The 16,325-nt window shown below is 36.7% G+C and overlaps 1 protein-coding gene across 1 annotated transcript in view; it reads right to left on the reverse strand.

The window, feature by feature from the left end:
* Window positions 1-1,349: 1,349 nt before the first annotated feature.
* Window positions 1,350-16,325, reverse strand: part of Chordc1 (cysteine and histidine rich domain containing 1) — a 27,966-nt gene continuing 12,990 nt past the window's right edge. Inside the window, exons 3-11 of the mRNA XM_050120602.1 lie at window positions 15,311-15,367; window positions 14,378-14,535; window positions 12,459-12,562; window positions 11,635-11,693; window positions 6,434-6,504; window positions 5,466-5,571; window positions 3,341-3,460; window positions 2,785-2,847; window positions 1,350-2,560 (exon numbers count right to left, since the gene is read on the reverse strand). Coding sequence (XP_049976559.1) covers window positions 2,414-2,560; window positions 2,785-2,847; window positions 3,341-3,460; window positions 5,466-5,571; window positions 6,434-6,504; window positions 11,635-11,693; window positions 12,459-12,562; window positions 14,378-14,535; window positions 15,311-15,367 — 885 coding nt within the window. The 3' untranslated portion in view covers window positions 1,350-2,413. The remainder of the gene's footprint in view (window positions 2,561-2,784; window positions 2,848-3,340; window positions 3,461-5,465; window positions 5,572-6,433; window positions 6,505-11,634; window positions 11,694-12,458; window positions 12,563-14,377; window positions 14,536-15,310; window positions 15,368-16,325) is intronic.

Genomic DNA, 16,325 nt, shown 5'->3' on the forward strand with positions numbered 1-16,325 from the left:
TAATGTCTTACTTCTGTAAACTTTTTATGTAAATTTTAACATGGGGAGATGACATACTAACCATAAAGAAAGCCTGGCAACCTAAAGTTATTTCAAAATAAGCAGTTAGAAAAGACAGGCCAATTTAGGATATTAATTCCTTTGTGCAAGCAAAACTAGGCAAGAAAAACAACATTTACGTTCCCATGCTACAATAAGTTACAACATGTATAAAATATATCTAGGTTTGGCTGCTTTGATGCTGTAATAAAAATGCATGTATGTAACAGAAATATCTTCGATCTAACAAGCATTTCATTAACCTTTCTTAATAAATTGACAGAGTAAAACATTCTTTAAAAATACTTGTTACTTTAACATAGAGTAAATACTGTTAATTTAACATAGAGTTTAATGTGATTTCATTTAATTTTTATCTGAGTGACACACAGAGGTTCTGGAAGGAAATAACAATTAAATGGTCACAAACGTAACCACCGCACAATGTACTAAAAATGAAAACAGTGCTGTGCAACCAGGTCTGAGGTTAGGAAACATCATTTGTTTTAACAGTAAAACCGATTCAACCTCTTCCCCCAGGCAGAAAGTAAGATCACTTTTCTAAATGAATTCATGTCTAACTAAAGACTTAAGAGACAATATTTGTATCCCAGTTTTTCATTGCCAAAAAAATGTGAGCATGCCCTTGTATCAGTAGAGCTTAAAGACTAGATTTGTGTCTTTACACTTGTTGACAGAACTAGATGGACAGAATGATGCATACAGTTGGCTGTATCTAACGTGAACAACATACTTGCCTGGTGCCCAGAGTCCAGAAGAGGGACCAGTAACTGAAGTAGAGTTCCTTGAGTATATAAGTTGCCATATGGGTGCAGGGAATCAACCCAACAGCCAGTGCTGTTAAGGGAGCTCTCTCCAATGCCCAACCAAATTCTTTATTAACTAAGATATTTTGACTATACTCATACTTTCTTTGTAAGAATTCCATTAATACCAACGTAAACACCTTTAACTTTCATTTTGATTTATACCAGTTTAAGGCACCAATTTACTAGAATTCTAACCTTCACATAACAGGTTTCCCCTTGAGCTGTGCCTCAAAAAGTAACCTATTCATTAACGGCTATAATTGGCATAAATATAAATGTTCTGTGTCATATAAAATTAATAGAAATGAGGTATAACATAAAATCAGTATTGTACTGGTAAACTTGTCAACCTCTTCGTGAAACCCTTAGAAAAATTCCAAAGAATCAGGCAGCTACACTAACACAGAACACGCAGTTGTCCTTGTTCTGTACTGCATACTTTGTTCTTGTCGCCTTGACCACAGCACACGACACAAACAATCAAGGGAGCAAAGGTTTATTTTGGCTCGCAGTTTCAGAGGATACAGTTTACATACAATGGCTGGGAGGCAGCACTGAGAGTGCTGGACAGAGGTGGCTCCATGCCCTGACAGCAGGGGTGTATAATCCTTAAAGACTCACTCCTAGAGAACCCAACCAGGCCCAACATCCAAAAAGTTCCACAGCCTTCAAAACAGAGCCGTAAATTGGGGACTCAAAACAAGCTCTCAGAGGCATTCCAGATTCAAGCCTCACACATACCTTAACACATCTCAACAAAGCTACACAGTCACAATTTTATAGAAACAGTTTTCATCTGGGAGACAGAGATAATCTCTAAGAGATTTAGACTAGAAATTTAATAAAATTTAATCAAAATATCATAAAAACACCTTTAAATAATTAAAAAGATTTTCAAAACATTATTGCTTACTCTTATGAAATGATAAATTTTAACCAAATTGATGCTTCTATAAACTTAATTTTATTTCCTATAGTCTTAAATTATATTGCTTGACAAGAACTATAGATATTGGTGTACCTTTCTGAAATTAAATGAACTGCAAACGAATTCTGTGAGCACTACAGAGACAGTGACTACACTGCTTTAGGGTTAGCACTACTGAAGTAACCACCTCATAGGGGAAACAAAACTTTATTACAGTAACAAAGTTCATGAAAAGGCCAATTAAATTTTTTATATTACACCTTTCTACCGTTCTAAGGCTAACGGTAATATAAGGATAAAAAAAATCCTTTTATTTCTCTGCTTATAATAATTTTTACTAAGAAATACTACAATTATACTTATGAGTTTTTTTCCTCCCTTTGTGTGTGGGGTAACAACTATGTTTTTATTATTGAGGAGACTTGGAGTCTTAATATGGAACTCAAAAGAAAGATAGAGGCACAAAAAAATCAAGAGACTTTGGCTTTAAAGAAACTCATGATAACCCTAAAATGGCAGATTAAAAAACAACAAAAAGGTTACAGCAGCAAGCTACTACTTCACCACACACATTGAGAACTCTAAATCAGACAAAAGTTTTCTGCTTCTCTTCCAATCAATCAGCAATTTCTTCTTTTTGTTTCTCCTGCTTTTTGGCTGTGGGCAGTTCAAGACTAGCCCACTGCATGGGCTCTGCCTTTCTCATGGTGATCTCAATCTTGGTTGCAGTCATAGTTACATAACTCCGTTTAACATCAATCACCTACAACACATCAAGAGTAAACATTAACTTGGTGCTTTTATTGGTCTCAGAAAAACACATCTTGCTCATTCTAATGTCAAAAATCAAGCCTCTGGAGCCATTTTTTATGCAATTTAAGTATCTTAATAGACACATTAAGGTTTCATTCATCAACTTTCCATGAGTATTCATTCTAATTTTTTTCATTATCAGGAAAAATAAATAAGTGGATTCATAATACTTACACCCCACAGTTTCACATTTTGATGAAATTCCTTCTCTCCTTCAAATACAATGTGAACATTTAACTGAAATAGATAAATTGTTATTTTTTGGTGGTAGATATTGAAAACCAGGCCTTAATACACACTAAGCATGCAGTAAAACAGTGAATCACATCCAGTCAAGAGTGATAACTGATCAGAGTGAAGGTTTGTGAAACCAAGCACTGATTACAAAGACAAGATGGACATTACTTAAACCATGAGAAAATGTCAATGGTGGCTCCCCAACTTCCTGCTTCCTTTAAGAAAATGAGTATGAGAATAAAAAAATTAACTGAAAGGTTCATACAGAAAAACCTGTATTTTGTGATTCTTCTAAGATACTACATATTTAGAAAACTTCAGAACACAGTGTTCTGAAGAACAAATTTTAGAAACACACAGAAACACTGATTTTTCACTTAAAATACTGTTTCTATAAAAGTCATTAATTTTCTGATCAGAGCTAAGAAGTCTGAGAAAATATGAACAAATAATGAGTTGAGGGTAATTTTACTCAGTCAGTTCATAGACTCACCAGTGTACTGTTTGCCTCCACCTGGCTGAGCTCTGGCAGTGAATTCTTAGCATACACTGAGATGGTAACTTCACCGCCAGTCTGATGCCAGTCATGTCTACATGGAACAACTTTCTTCCCCTGTAATGTAATACAAACCTTGTGATCTTAAGAGACAACATAACTTTTTTAAAACAACTCGCTCAGCTAATAGAGGAAAATTCACTATGCACAATGAAGCACTTAATGCTTTGGGGTAACACATCTAAAGATTCCACCAAGAGGTTTAAACAATAAACTATGATACAGATATCTTAACAAGTTTACGATGTGAGAACACCCTCATTTCTCCAGTTTGGCTTTTCTCCTTTAGGGCTATACAGTTACTGTTCACTTAGGAGACAATTTCACAAGCCTTACTAAACTTTATTCCATTCACATCCTATTGTCCATTAAGTTCTGTCACAGAGTCATTCTTTGAAGACAGAAATGAGAAAGGAATTTGTTTGGTAAGATAAACAAGACAACACAAGACTTGAAAGTCTGAGAACCTTGAGTTTATTTTGTACAAATGAAGAGGTTTGGGTGGTATTAGGGCTGGGGACTTAGCTCAGTACCATGCCTGCTTTGCAAGTATGAGGGGCTGAGTTTGGAACATCAACATAAAAAAAAAAAGTCACATATGGTAGCATGATTCTGTAATCCTGGTGCCAGAAGGTTAATCACAAGATTCCACAGCTGGAATGATGAGCTTTGGGCTCAGAGAGAACCCATATTTCATCAAACACGGTGATGACACAGGAAGACACCAAACACAGAACCATCATACCATGTATGCATGAACACACACACTGTCAACTAATAACTATTCCTATGATTATTAAATTATCTTGTCCTTTCATATTAGCATGCAGAAAATGTCAGTTTGCAGAAATCATCTGTTGACTGCGAGTCTTGAAATGACCATTATTCCTAGTGCTTTACTATAGTATCAATTCATTTCAAAAACAAATCACTTTTATTTAAAAGAAAGAAAAAATAGTTACATTTCACCAAGAAATACACTCTTAACTTTTAAACAAAAAGTGAAGCATAAAATTTATTTTTTGAAAGTATTTAAGGTTTTGATCTCAGAGAAAATATACAAGCATACCCCATTTTCTGCTAATAAAATATTTCTGCAAGTTTTATGGTAAGTAATCTATGATTCAAAATGACAACAATGACATACCAAAGACTGAACACATGTCTAGCCTGAAAGTTCATCCTTGAGTTAAAACATAGAAGTTTTATAAACCAGAAAGGTTCCTAAAGTTACCAATGTCAGCACAGCACAAAAATTTGTTTGGATTAATCATGCTATTAAAATAATAAGATCTGGCATACAAACCTTTATGTAGCAACAAACTGGTTTTATTTTCTCAACTTAAAGAGATTAAGGGTTAGGGTTCATAGCCCTAAAATATTTTGATAGGAACTGATGCACTGCAACTCTTTCCTCCTTGATAAATTTCCCCAGAGCAAGCAGAGGCATTCAAAGAAATCCCACTGTGAACACCAGATGGAGGGACCGTATGTATGGTGGAATTAATTTTGTGAGCAAAAAAAGAAGTAGAGGGCTAACTATTGGTTTAGTAACATTGAATTAATAAAGTGCTTTTATGAGACAATTTTCAAAGTAGGAAAGGCTGTGAACCTAATTTCTTCTAATACATTTTTAGATTTACTTTATGTGTGTGAGGGCTTGCTTTCCTTGCATGTATGTCTGTGTACCACATACATGTATGATGTCTAATGGTGAGTCTCTGGATGATGGGATGGGAACTGAATCTCAATCCTTTGAAAGAACAATAAGTGCTCTTACCCATGGAGCCAACTCTCTAGCCCCTGTGAAACTAATTTTAATAAGACAAGCATTTTCCAATTTTAGTAGGTTTAAAGTATTTCTGAAAACTCACATACCTGCATTAATACACACAGGGTTATTTTGTTGGGAGACTGAGATGCACTACTTTGTACATATGCCAATGCTTTACTTACCTTGTAAGAAAGCTAGTTTTATGCTATAAACACATGGTAATTTCAGATCTTTTAAACATGGCTTGGATGATCACAGGTCAGTATGTGAGCCTGAAAGGTGACTTACCGCATCTTTTTTAGTCCACACATGTTTCCCTTTTGTGCAGCCCTCCTGGGCTAAGAATGTATTAAAATCTGAGGTTTTTCTTCTACAACAGCTCCAATATTTCATCCTTTAAATCAGACAATGGATTAAAGTTATCATTAAAACAGATGTAATTAAGAAATAAATACTCCAACTTTAAATATCTTGCAAGTATTTATTAGTGAACAGTTAAAATGGATACATACTAGGAAAACTAATTATTTAAAAACCAGGGTGACATTTATTTTATTAACTTAGCTTTTGAATAAATCTATAATCACAAATTCCAAGCCTAGTTTCTCACTGAGAATGTACACCCTAACTCCTTCATGAAGCTACCAAAAGTGATATGAATGAATACTGTAATAGCCACACTTCAACAACCCACTAAAGACCAAGGAACAAGGTAGAAACTAGTGCTTCCACACATGATGGAACGATCTCAAAGAAGGAAAAACCACTACTACTAACTTGAGATAAAACCCTGCATAGGTAACTGAAAATTACGTATCTCCAGGCATCCGAAGTATTTGAAAACACAGTATAGAGACAAACTCAAAATTGAGAGTTATGAAAAAGCATGGGCTTTCCGTGCCCCATGGCCAAAAATTCTAATGTCCTAAAAATGAATGACAGTCTTTTAAGAAAAGCAATTCAGGCCACTCGGTAGGACATGCCTCTAAGTGCTCTCTGCAGGAGGCTAAGGCCTGAGTATCTTGAGGTAGAGGCAATGCACACAACCAAAGTCTAAATAAGAACACACTGAAAAATTACAATGATTACTTAAAAATTATGAAGGCAACTAACTGCCTCTGCCCTTTTCTTAGATTATAAGGATTAAATGGTAATGTAGGTAAAATTTTTCCAAAAACTGCATGGCAATGTTTAAAGATATAAAAGTTTAATATTTTGAATTACTACTATAAATTTATTAGGAATGCATAAATTACCCCTCATGGAAAATAGGTACTCCAGAATGATACACACAGACTTCGTCTAGACTCTGTAGACCCTGGTATGTCTAAAAAACAAAGACAGAGAGAAAAAATTAGCTGTTCATCTCACACTTGCATCTTACACCTATCTGTAGTACTCGTTACCTATAAGGCCTTTAGAAAATACTTAAATAACAGCAGGTATAAGAACACTGGTAAATTCATCAAGAAGTGGAAAATGCCTCTCTTTTGAACATAAATAAACTATAGATTCCTGCAAAGAAAGAAATCAGAAAGGTAGCCAACTTACTAAATAAGAGGCTTTAAGGCTTTTAGGCATGAGGTTACAATGAACTAAGTTCAAATATTTAAATTTACAGAAATGTGTTGGAATCAGGGGTCTTACACTCTTCCGAAAACAGAGTATGATTTATGTGTTTAGTATACTCTGTGTGGGCATCACTAATTAATATGGAAAATCTAAAAAGCAATTCTGGAAGTTTCAGGAAATGGTGATATCTTATCCCTACAAATGGTAAAATGGGCTGCAGACCTATATAAACATCCATGGTTTGTCTGGAAGATCCGGGCCCCACTGCTGCTGTACATGAAGGCTCTACAGATGAATTCACAAAAAGTTATGTTAATAAAACATGGATGTAGCTGATAGTATGTTCTCTAATTTTATAATCATACTAACTAAAGTAGAGAAGACCAAGATTTTGTGTTTCTTTTCTGTAGGTCCAAAGTACTAGGTGTTTATCACCTTAAGTACATAAATTCCAGTATATTAGAATCTGAACTTATCATTACTGCCACCTAAATGTCTCTTTTCTTATCTTATCCAATGGCACCAAATGCATCCAGTCCTCCAAATCTGAATCAGTACATCTGTCCTTTTTACCTCTGAAGTTATCACAAAATCTGGTCAAACTCAAAAGACTAACCTGTTTAAATTCACTCAAGGACTAGCAAATGCTCCTTGAATGTCCTTTATTTAAAAAAAAAAAATCTCGTATTTTCCACCATACTCTGTGTTTTACATAAAGTACCCCTGCATGAAAAAATGTAGCTCAGAACAAGTGGTGCAGGAGACTTGTCTGTATACTGTCAATCATGTTTTAAATAAACCGTGATTGGCCAGGCAGGAAGTATAGGTGGGTCAACCAGACAGGAAGTAGAGGCGGGGCGATGAAAACAGGAGAATTCTGGGAAGGAGGAAACCCATTCCTCCCATTCCAGCCCAGACCACCGAAGAAGCAACATGTGACATGCCCCACTGAAAATGGTACTGAACCACATGGCTAACATAGATAAGAATAATGGGTTAATATAAGCTACCAGAGCTAATAAGAAGACTGAGCTAATGGGCCAATTGGTTTATAACCTAATGTAGACTTTGTGTGATTTCTTTAGGGCTTGCCAGCTGTGGGGTACCGGGTGGGACATTAACCCCAACAAGCCGGCCCATCATGTTACAAACAAGTACTTCTTAAAGTAGAACACTGCCAACAAAGGAAAAAAAAAAAAAAAGGAAAACTTCCATTTCATGAAAACTGAAAGTCCCTTTGTTTATCAATGGCATCATCAACCCAGTGGAAATCAAATGAAATACCTCTGACAAGAGACCTGGAGCTAAAAGATATGAATAGTTCCTACAAGACTGCTAGGGAAAGGATGACAAGAAAGGCTAGCAGAGAGATCGTGGGCATGTGGTCAGAGAGGAAAGACCTGAGCAGTAGGCACATCAGTGGGCACATAACACCACTGAGGTCAAGGAAACACAAAGTAAGAAGACTGTATGCTCTATCACAAGAGCTGAACTATAAAACACTGATACGACAAAAGGAGCCAATGTGGATCCAATTCATCAGTACTGACAAGCATATAGAATATGCAACCTTTTGAAATCTCCTATGTCTACGTATCTGCTGAAAATGAACACATACATCTAATTCCATTTCTAGTATGTCACACACTGAAGTGTTTAAGGTCAGTGTTATTAAAAAAAAAAACAGTGGGAAGGAAAAATCAATTATCAATTGTAGCACATGCTCAACAATGACATTCACAAAGCACCCAAAAGGGCAAGATTATGGTTATATTCCCTAAAACAAACCTAACAAACCCAAGTGAAAATTAAGAAAGAGGACAAAGAGAGCAAGATACGTGCTGACAGATAATCTTTTCAGGGGAACATGTGAAGAAGCTGAAGATACTGCCGGCTTCATTTTGAAAGTCATCAAGTTTAAGTTTGTTCGTGAACAAGTTCTAACAAATTTCACTATTTCAATGAAATAGGTTAAATATTTCTTAAATCCTCTAACCTAAAAATTTAATTTTTCACCACTAAAGGCACTTAAATTTGGTTATCTCTTAATTTCAACCCATATAAGGAAACAGTATTATGACATTCCCATTATTTTCTCTGTATTACTGCAATCAGTTTTGTTAGATATACCTCCCTCACCCCATTGTTGATACTTTTATTGAGTTGAATTTCTGCTTGGACTCTGCCACCTGTACTGCCTTTCCTACTCTCTACCAACAGCACCCAACTAAGAACCCTGTGACCTCTAACGGCAAACTGCCCGTGAGACTGGAGACTGGTGCAATGGTAGCATGAATATGAGGGCATAACAAATTGCCCTTTGACTGGATTCAAGGCCCACCCCAGAAGATTCAATCCACACCTCAAACTATTAATGAGGCCAGAACCCAAGGCTAGACAGGTAGACCATGTGCTCTGGGGGAAAACTACTACTTCTCTGCTAAATGAACAACACAGGGAAATATATATCGCTAACCATAGATCAGAGAAGCTTCTTGTGTTTGATGGTAACTAACAGACAATTTGACAGTAGGTAGACAATGCGAAAGCTTGGAGCACTCAGCCATAAATGGGATGTCTGAATATTCAAGGCTCAGGAATCTACGAAGTAGATTCTATGAGCCAGAAGTGGTGGATGACTCCAATGAAACAGCGTGCTCCAGATAGAACTTATGTACATACGAACAGAGACCGTGACAGCATGCACAAGACTTGAAGGGGGTAGGGGGGAGCATAAGAAAAACTCCAGCACGGAGAAGGGAAAGTGGGCACACCTAACCAAGAAGCAATTTGCAACTGGTACCTGGTGAGAAAGGGGGGGGGGGGGAATCTAACCATGCTCCAGGACAGGCTTCACGATCACGAGGAGCTGACCAAAACAAAACAGATTTCAGTTTTTATATGTGTGCACTTTCAGTTATGATTCGGTGATTTACTTATTTCTTGAGAGAAAGAGAAAGAACATGAAGTTGGGTGGGTAGGGAGGATTTGGAAAGGCTTGGGAATATGAAAAGAATACTACCAAATTAAATTAAATGAAATTCAAAAAAAGTAATAAAATTGAGAATGAAAAAAAAATTTACCCCTTTTTACTTACAACTTCTACCTTATACATATGAGGTTCTACTTCTGTTTCCATTCCACTTTTAGTAAGCAAGGGAATCTCAAACATCATAGAAGGAAAACAAACCTGCTGACATCCCATCTTCACTCTTAACTATAACTGGTCCGGCAACGATAAAGATACCACTTTTATTGTTATTTCATTATTTTATCAGCATGAGTATTTTGCCTAATCATGTCTATGCACCAAATGTGTGCCTGGAGCCCAGGGAGGACAAAAGAGGTAATGGACCCCCTTGACCTAGAGTTGCACATGGTTGTGAAGTGCCATATAGATGGTTAGAATCAAGCCTAGGCTGTATGAAGGAGCAGTCACTGCTCTTAATCGTTTCAGACACTTGTGTCCCTTATTTTAACTAATAGACTACTTAAACAATGGACCCCAAAAAAGAAAATTACCCACAGGAATATCATGCTGGAAGAGAAGGCCTAAATTCTGTGCCAGTCAAATGGAAAAGCCACACCATGATGAGTTTATGGTTGGTGGAACCAGACCTTGATTGGGACCTGGTGTAGGAAGTCCTTCTGTCTATGTGTAGCTTTTATTGATTAATGAATAAATCTGTTTCAGCCAGTGACTTAGCAGAATATGGCAAGGCAGGAGTTCCAAGCAGATAGAGGAAGAGAGAGTAGGAGGAATCACGGAAATGCCATGTAGCCACCACAGGGGAAAGATGCGACCTGCCATCTGGAACCTTGCTGGTAGGCCACGACCCTCACAGTTAAATATAAAATAATGGAAATGGGTTAATTCTAGATGTAGGAGCTAACTAGCAATAGGCTTAAAGCTTCTGGCCAAGCAGTACTGCAAATAATATGGTTTCTAAGTGATTATTTTGGGTCTGAGTAGCCAGAATGAACAAACGGCTGCTCCCAACAGAGACCACTTAGTTATACATACCTCTAGGCCTCTATTTAAGCCATCTCTTACAGAAAATGGACTGGTGGCGGGGGAGGGGGCGTTGGAGGGGGTGAGGGGGACCTGCTGGATCTTTGTCCCTCTTCCCAATGTGATCACATGTATTAAAAAAAAAGCCTTTCCTGCTTTTCTCAGATTAATTTATCTATTTAAAAATTGGCTTATCAAAGATGGGTGTCTGAACTTGGCTTCTTGGGGCTTAGGCTGTGACCCGAAATTCACTAATTATCCATATTCTTGAAGACACAAGTATTCAAAGTATATTACTTCCTTAACCACGCTTTCAATGATTGCCCAAGCCCTGGGATCTTGCATGCCCTGAGTAGCACAGATCTAAAGCCTCTCGACCTGCTCCCTCTAGGGATGGTTCTACTCCCAGGTTTAGTCCTCCTCCCCCCAATTCCAACCTAGTACCGCATCAGAAAGATCTTCACCAACAAATCTTATTTAAGTAGGCCCTGACTGGAACCTCTGTAGTTGCTCTGTTTATTAAATTTACTTCAAGTGTGTCTGAATTAATTATTCAATGGTCTAGTCTGTTCTCTTGCTCACATAATATATTCACTCCTCAGGTTTTTGTGTGATACTATTGTCTCCAGCCCCTGAACCAATGTCTAGCATATATCAAATGCTTAGTAATTGTCAATTAAATTAGATTTATTCCCATAATTCTACCAGATGTTCCTCTTAGAAAAATCTCTACTGTATTTATAGTCCTAGTGTTCAACAAAGTACCCAACATTTAACTAGCATCCAGATGTCTGCTACCTTTAGAGTGATTCAGAGCCCTTTGCGTCCATGTTAAAATTTTACTCCATAAAGCCAAAGTTTTATAATATATACCTTTGAACACCCTCCATTTTTACAAGAAGTCCCAATCTTAATTTCATCACTGTCTTCTTCTGCAATGGAAAAAAGGTAACACAAAGTTTCATAACTATGTTCTTTTAAAACAGAGGAATAAAATCTAAAACTACAATATTAAAATAGAACCCCACAGTTGTATTAGTATTAAAAATAATCTTTCTATAAAATAAGTAAGATTTAAAGAAAAAGAAATAGAGAAAAAGAAACCCACAGCCCAGCTGATCTGGTGCTGTACATTCCAGCACTTTGAAGGCTGAGGCAAGAGGGCTATGAATTCTAAGATACCCTCAATCACAAAGCAATATCCAAGACAAGCTACCGGACAATTCTCTCCAAACAAAAGAAACAAAAAGCTGGACATCTAGTTTTGCGTATATGCCCCCAAATGATATGTTTTCATTCTATAATGCAGAGCTTATCCAATTTTAAAGCTCTTTTTTTTTTTTCCCCCGAGACAGGGTTTCTCTGTGGCTTTTAAAGCTCTTATACAGCAGAAATCACGGAAGGTATTTTTGCCCATTAATAGTAAGCAGAGGTCAATGGATAAGAAAATAGATTTTATAGGATGCGCAAAAACCATTTCAGTTATTGAAGAAATTTCGTTGATAAAGGAATTAAGGGGTGCTAAGTTTGCACACGGACATAATCGAGGAACTGAATGCTCTTTCATGGTGCCATCAGCATCTGGGAATGAAGTAAGTTCTTCCCTACAGTGTGCTACACTTCCACACACAGTGCTCTACAGCTACCTCTTACTTACATAGAAGAACATTGTGAAAAACAAAAAAACAGGGACTTACCTTTCTTATCTTCTTCATTCCCTGATGACAGTTTAAGCTTATCAAGTGCTTGTTTTAGGGAAGCAGATATTTTTAATTCCAAGTTTGTCATTGGCTCATCTGGGCTGGAGAATTTTGAAGCTATATTATCATCAATTGACCAAAGTATTTCTTTGTACTTAATATTGACGACCTTAAAAATCTTCCGTGAGTCATGAAATATTTGTTAAGTTATTCCTTTAAAAAGTATCTTATAAACATTTATCAATATTTTAACTTTTAATAAAATGATTCTTCTATTAAGAAATTAAGTTTCAAATAGTAAAGACACTGCTAGCATTAAAAGACACTACTACACAGTGGAGCTATAGGGAGTAAAGACTAGGAATGTAAACTCTGAGCACAAATTCTTAAGCACTAAGTGAAAGCATACTTATCTGTATTAGTAGAGTCAATTAACTTTATGTGGAGAAATGACATACAGACTTCCAAATTTAGATACAATTTTATGACAGTGCAAATCACAACCATCTTTTAATATTTCATAACGGTTAAGATTTTTATATATAATTTCCAAGTCTGGCAATAAGTGAATATTAAGACTATTAATAAATATAGCAATAAAATATATAATAGGTAATTTGCTCTGCATCCACAATGATGAACTGGGAAACATTAATAAAGTACAGTGAAACAATTTAACTCATGTATCAAATGGATTTAAATAAAACGTTTAAGTGATGGACAGCTACCTCACTGATTAGGAGAACATAGTGTTCTTTCAAAAGATTGGGAGCAAGAGTTCTAACTCTGGTTCCAGGAGAATCAGATGTTCTCTATAGGTACCAGGAATGGAAGTGCTCAGATACACATGCAGGCAAAACATACCCATACAGATTAAAAAAAAAAAATACATTTAATTTTTTTCATAGCCTCCTAAGTAGAACATAAATCTGAAGTCCATCATTTAAAAAATGGTATTAACTCATACTATTATTATATTCTAGGAAACTCTACTGTGATGTAACAGATTAAAACACAACCTATAACAGAATTGTTGTCTTTTTCCAGTACTTTTTTTAATGGCCTAGGCTTGTGTTTGACAGTCTACTAAGACTGAATAATGCAGGTGGAATAAAAGCATTCCGATCTTGAACTATAGCCTATACTTCAAAATATTAATGAGCAAACAAACATTGAAACTTAGGATTCTCGTGCTATATATGTAAGTCTATAAATTTATTTAAGTATAATAAAGAAAAAGGAAGATTGTAAATTTATAGCGTGAATAAAAGCTTCAATTGATTTAAATGATTTCTCAGGCTTGTATTGAAAAATAACTCATCTGAGAGACATATCTAGAGCCCAAATCCTGAGTTTACATTTTGTAGTTCAAGTTCTAAAACAACCATTATTTAAGTGCAGTTTGAGGCTCTTGTGTTACACAAGTAAACCCATTAATATCTTTCATAATATAGACTTGTTTGAACAGAAGGAGATTAGGAGATTATGAACAATCTAATTCTACTTCAAACTGAGGCAAAAGCTATTCTTAAAGTATTTTGACAGGCAGGCTATCACAAATCAAATAAAATAAAACTCTCCAAGTACTAATGAAAGTAACTAATATTCAACCTGAAAGTACAGGTAAGTGGCCTCTACTTTAGGCCTCTGTGGCCCTTTAATTTAAACTAGCTGTACATACGGACAATTCTTTTACTGAATTCCACCATGCCACATGGGAAAGATACACCAGAAAATGAAGACGTACAACTTCCCAATTGTGGGCATGCTCTCAAAAATGACAGGGTTATTGCCAAAAGAAAAACACATACAGTGGCCTCATTAGAAATGCCTTTATATACGATGTTAGAAAGAATTACCACTGGTAAATGCCATTATCATAGTCTTACAAATACAAACAGCTGTATAGAGTATACCTTGGCCTTTTTATTGCTTCTACTGGTTTAGGGGCTTGAATGATGTGTTCCTGAAATTTGGGTTTTAATTCAGACAGCTCTTTCTTCTCTGTAGTCTTGACTTCAGGCTTGACTGGTTCAGGTGGCTTCTCACTGTTATGCCTACCTTTTGTACATCCCTGTCAGTAAAAGATACAAACGAACAGTTATGCTTTCACCTACTTTATGTATTATGCATGTTTGTATTTTGGGTGCTTTAAGAAGCAAATTATGTATATATGCCAAAGCCTATTCAAAAAGGCCACCGTCTGCAGTCTCAGTCGTTAGAGTGCTTGTCTAGCATGTAGCTCTGAGTGTGACCTCCAATACCACTAAGCCTGGTGTAGTTTCAGCTGTAATCTCAGAATTTGGATTCGGAAGTTAGAAGTTCAGGAGTTCAAGGTCATCCTCACTTGTACTTGGGTTTTGTGAGACCCTGCCTTAAAACAAGACTCTCAATCTAACATCTCAATCTAAGCTTCAACTTTCCTATTAAACTGAAATATGTCTTAGCTTGAATAATCTTTTACAACTCATTTTTCTCATCTATAATATAGAAACAGCTTTCTTTCTTGGTGCCATATAAAACAATGAACCATCCCGTTGGTTTCTTTTTACTGCCTCTAATTAAAAACGCTTTATCATTGCCTGCCTGTGACTTCCTTCTTTTCAGGACTACCAAAATCAAGAATGTAAAATATATTTATGTATATATGGTATGCATGGTTTGTAGTTAACATAAAATCCTATTCTCCAAGGCAAACAAAGGATTTCTAGAGGCTGTGGAAGAGATGACTCCCCTCTGGCGTGCCCTGATAGCTGCGTTAGTGGACAGCAGTGATCTGACTGCTCCACCTGCAGTTTCTAGGAGGATGTCCTTTGAGAAATATAAAAAGAAATATAAAAAGTACTTACTACAATGCTTAAAAAGTCAGAAAAATCAGTCGTTCTTCTCTTACAGCAGGACCAACCCTATAAAACAAGGAAAAATAAGCAAGCAGACCTTAAAACTGTGCTGCTCTTCCTCCTTAACCCTGACACACACACACGAGTTCACTTTTCTTTTTCCTTTTTGATTTTCGAGACAGGGTTTCTCTGTAGCTTTGGTTCCTGTCCTGGAACTAGCTCTGTAGACCAGGCTGGCCTCGAACTCAGAGATCCGCCTTCCTCTGCCTCCGGAGTGCTGGGATTAAAGGCGTGTCCCACCACCATCTGGCATGAGTTCAGTTTTATTAAGGTGCTTCCTAATCACATGACTTTTTAAATAATCACTAACTATTTAAAATAGAAAATCAGAAGCTTTTGATTTGTTTATGAATACTATTTGACCTTTAGAAAAAAAGTTTTTAAACATCATCTACTGGACTACGGATTAACTCACTGGAATTCTTGCCTAGTGCCAAGTTCAATTCCAACAACCACTCTTTAATTCATGTATTTAAAGAATCTGACGAATAAGGTCATTAACATGAGGGGAGCCTATTAAGTAACAATTATAGCACTGTCGTTTCTAAACAGTTAAACTAACCTTTCAGCGAGAAGCGGAGCAGACAAAAGCAACTGAAGTAAGTAAGGTTTTAACCAACTGTCAAATGACTCTTTGGGATTCAAGCAAGTAGTTTATAAAACCTGGAAAGGAGACAGATGTCACCTGTTATAATGCCCTCTTCTGGCCACCAAGTTAAAAATGAGCCAGGGGGCTCCTACTCTAAGGCTACCCACCCAGAGCAGTGAGCCTCAAGGTCCCCAGTAAGAGAGCCCGGCACCCTCAGCCTGGGCTCCAGGGGCTCCTGTGCTCTCCTGGATCCCGCATTGCCTGCCCCATCCTTCCTTCTGTCCCTGGATCACTGGGCTACCAGGCGGCCCTGTTTAGGTGCTGAAGAGTTCCATCTGGACGGGTGAGTGTGTGCTATCCAGGGGCGATAGTCCC

Source organism: Alexandromys fortis, unplaced genomic scaffold (assembly GCF_014885135.2).
Source record: "Alexandromys fortis isolate MF-2015 unplaced genomic scaffold, M_Fortis_MF-2015_v1.1 scaffold_171, whole genome shotgun sequence".
Classification (NCBI taxonomy): Eukaryota; Metazoa; Chordata; class Mammalia; order Rodentia; family Cricetidae; genus Alexandromys; species Alexandromys fortis.